Source organism: Sinocyclocheilus rhinocerous, unplaced genomic scaffold, assembly GCF_001515625.1.
Source record: "Sinocyclocheilus rhinocerous isolate Xijiao unplaced genomic scaffold, SAMN03320098_v1.1 scaffold480, whole genome shotgun sequence".
Classification (NCBI taxonomy): domain Eukaryota; kingdom Metazoa; phylum Chordata; class Actinopteri; order Cypriniformes; family Cyprinidae; genus Sinocyclocheilus; species Sinocyclocheilus rhinocerous.
The window spans coordinates 1,818,574-1,821,365 of NW_015655401.1; the positions used below are offsets into that span (position 1 = coordinate 1,818,574).

At 36.9% G+C, this 2,792-nt stretch overlaps 1 protein-coding gene across 1 annotated transcript in view; it reads right to left on the minus strand.

Annotated features, from left to right (window-relative positions):
• Positions 1-706: 706 nt before the first annotated feature.
• LOC107718183 (actin-related protein 2/3 complex subunit 5-like) overlaps positions 707-2,792 on the minus strand; it is a 4,013-nt gene continuing 1,927 nt past the window's right edge. Inside the window, exons 3-4 of the mRNA XM_016525164.1 lie at positions 2,570-2,746; positions 707-1,255 (exon numbers count right to left, since the gene is read on the minus strand). Coding sequence (XP_016380650.1) covers positions 1,193-1,255; positions 2,570-2,746 — 240 coding nt within the window. The 3' untranslated portion in view covers positions 707-1,192. The remainder of the gene's footprint in view (positions 1,256-2,569; positions 2,747-2,792) is intronic.

The window sequence follows — 2,792 nt, forward strand, 5'->3', positions numbered from 1 at the left end:
TTCAAAAATGATATGATCAAAATATACATAAGCTTTTGTTGGATAATCTAATAATACTCAGCGTTATAAAAAAATTAAACTCATCGTTTTTGAAGGAGTACAAAAACACACACTAGTTTTAATCAACAATCATGACAATATAAATGTTTTTGGCAACTTAAGAAAAGTTATTCCCTTTTTTGTTTCTTAAAACGTGATCCGGTGTGATATGGAACAAAAGAGTTTCTAGAAAGTGCATGAATTACTGAAGGGACTGTGGAGGAAAATAAGCACTCTGATCACAAGAAATTAAGCTGGAAATCTCCCTCTTGAAAGCACAGGTGTTCATATAAGGTTGGATTCAACATCCAGCTCTGAACTTATATATATATATATATATATATATAATGCAATGCATGCAAGTAGGAAAAAGCAAATACTGATGTTGCATGTTCCATAGACCAACTCTGATTATGTTTTAAAAAGAAGCAGATGAAGAAAAGAGTGTAAAGTAAAAATCCTGTGAACGAAAGCTTGATCACCTTCTTAAAGTAGTAGTTCACACAAAAAAATGAAAATGCTGTCATCATTTATTCACTTTCATCCAAATCTGTTTGACTTTCTTCTGTTTAACACAAAAGAAAACATGGAATGTTGTTTGGACCCTAAAGTTCTTCAAAATATCTTCTTTTATGTTCCACAGTCAAACAGGTTTGGTACAACATGTGGGTGAGTAAATGATGACATACTTTTCGGTGGACTATCCCTTTAAGTAAAACAAAAAACAACACACCCCTAGAGTACCATCACCTGCCACTGTAATAACATGATTAAAGATTTAGTCATGTGATTACATGTACTGTTTGTTCTGTTCGGTTGAGACTTTACATCAGGACAGGTATGAGAATGTGAAGTATGTGAAGCAGACGAGCAAAGATCAAAAGTTCCCTTTGATAATAGCTAAAATGTCTGTGCTTAATAACGACTGAGGTCAACAATAACATTTTCTCATCACCATTCTGTTAACATAGATCCAAGGTGCTTATCTTCACCGCATGAAATCCAAATGGAACTGTAATGTTTGATCGTTTTTAAAAAAGGTGAGTGACTGGACATCCTCCACAGTTTGGCAGTGTGGGCAGAAACCAGACCACGAGGGGTTGTGCCGGCCAGTCCCTCCGCCAACCCTGCCACGGTGCTGAGGTGCTGAAGATTACACAGTCTTCCTGGCCGTGAGCACTCTGACGATAGAGCCCACACCACCTGCTGAGAGAGCCTATACAGACAGAGACTGACTCTTAAAGGTGTAGTTCACCCAAAAATGAAAAACAAATCATCATTGAACCACCCTGGTGTTGCTCGAATGCCATATGCCCTTCCTTTTTCAGACCCCAAAATAAGGAATATAAAGAAATGTTCTGCTTGTGCTTGTCCATATAGTATAATGGCAGTGAATAACAACCAGCATCAAGCTTTTAAAGAAAGACGTAAAAATATCACAGAATGGTCCCATGCGACATCTGTCATATATAAGTGTTAGATAGGGTTTGGTGAAAAGCAAACTTAAATTTAATGTATTATCTAACGAAAATCCTGACCTTGGCCGCTGGTTTCTGTGCATGACTGTGTGTTCATGATACTCTATTAGCACTGCAGTTCACTCCGATATGCCCAGAAAAAGCACACAAGTTGCGAGAAAGCATGATTAATAATAACACAGCACAAAATACAATCAATGTGCTTTCTTCTTTGAGGTGAATATATCTGTTGAGTTAATTGCAACAAGAAGTTATCACGTTCACATGTCAACTGTCATTCTGACTGTCATCTGACAACCGGAGTTCCAGTCTGGATATATTTAACTCAGTGTGTACACAGGCACTTTTTGGGGATTTATAGACATTGTATTTCATGTTTTTATTCATCTTGATTTCTTGCAACTTGTGTGCTTTTCCTGGGGGAGTTGGTGTGAGCTACTACACTATTAGCGTATCATGAATGTGCAGTTGTGCACAAAAAACAACAGCCAGGTTTTTATGAAATAATATGTAAAATTTCATGTTTCCTTTTTTTTTTTTACCAAACCTTATCGTATACCCCCAGAACACTAGGGAGTATATGACACCATTCTGTGATACTTTTGCATCTTTTTTAAAAAGACTGATGCTAGTCACATTTCACTGCCATTATATGGACGAGCGTGAGTATTTTTTTGAATTTCTACTTTTGTAGTCTGAAAAGGAAATAGGGCATATGACATTAAAATAACACCAGGGCCAGTAAATGATGAGTTAATTTTAGGTGAACTACCCCTTTAAAAATAATCTATCGTTCCATGAAGAACCTTTAACATCATGGAACCTTTACATCGCACAGATGGTTCTTTATAGTTGAAAAAGTTTCTTTAGATCTTTAAATGTTCTTCAGACTAAGAAATGGTTCTTTTAAATACTTTTGACTGAAAGGTACATAAAAAGGTTCTTCTATGGCATAGCTGTGAAAATCCCCTTTTGGAACCTTTATTTTTAAGAGTGTTGTATTGCCAGAATTTTCATATTTAAAGGAACTATTCCTTTAAAAATGTATTTACCTTTTCATGCCACTGCAGTAGGATGGCACTACTGTTGTCTGAGGGTCTTTCAAAGCCTTTGTAGATGTATTTCATCAGGAGATCAACTCCACTCTTATCCAGAGACTGAACAGCCTTTTCTATATCGCTAGCCTTGACAGAGCTGAGCACTTTCAACACGAGGCCTTCAGCCCGGTCCTACACACACACACACACACACACACACACACACACACACAGAACT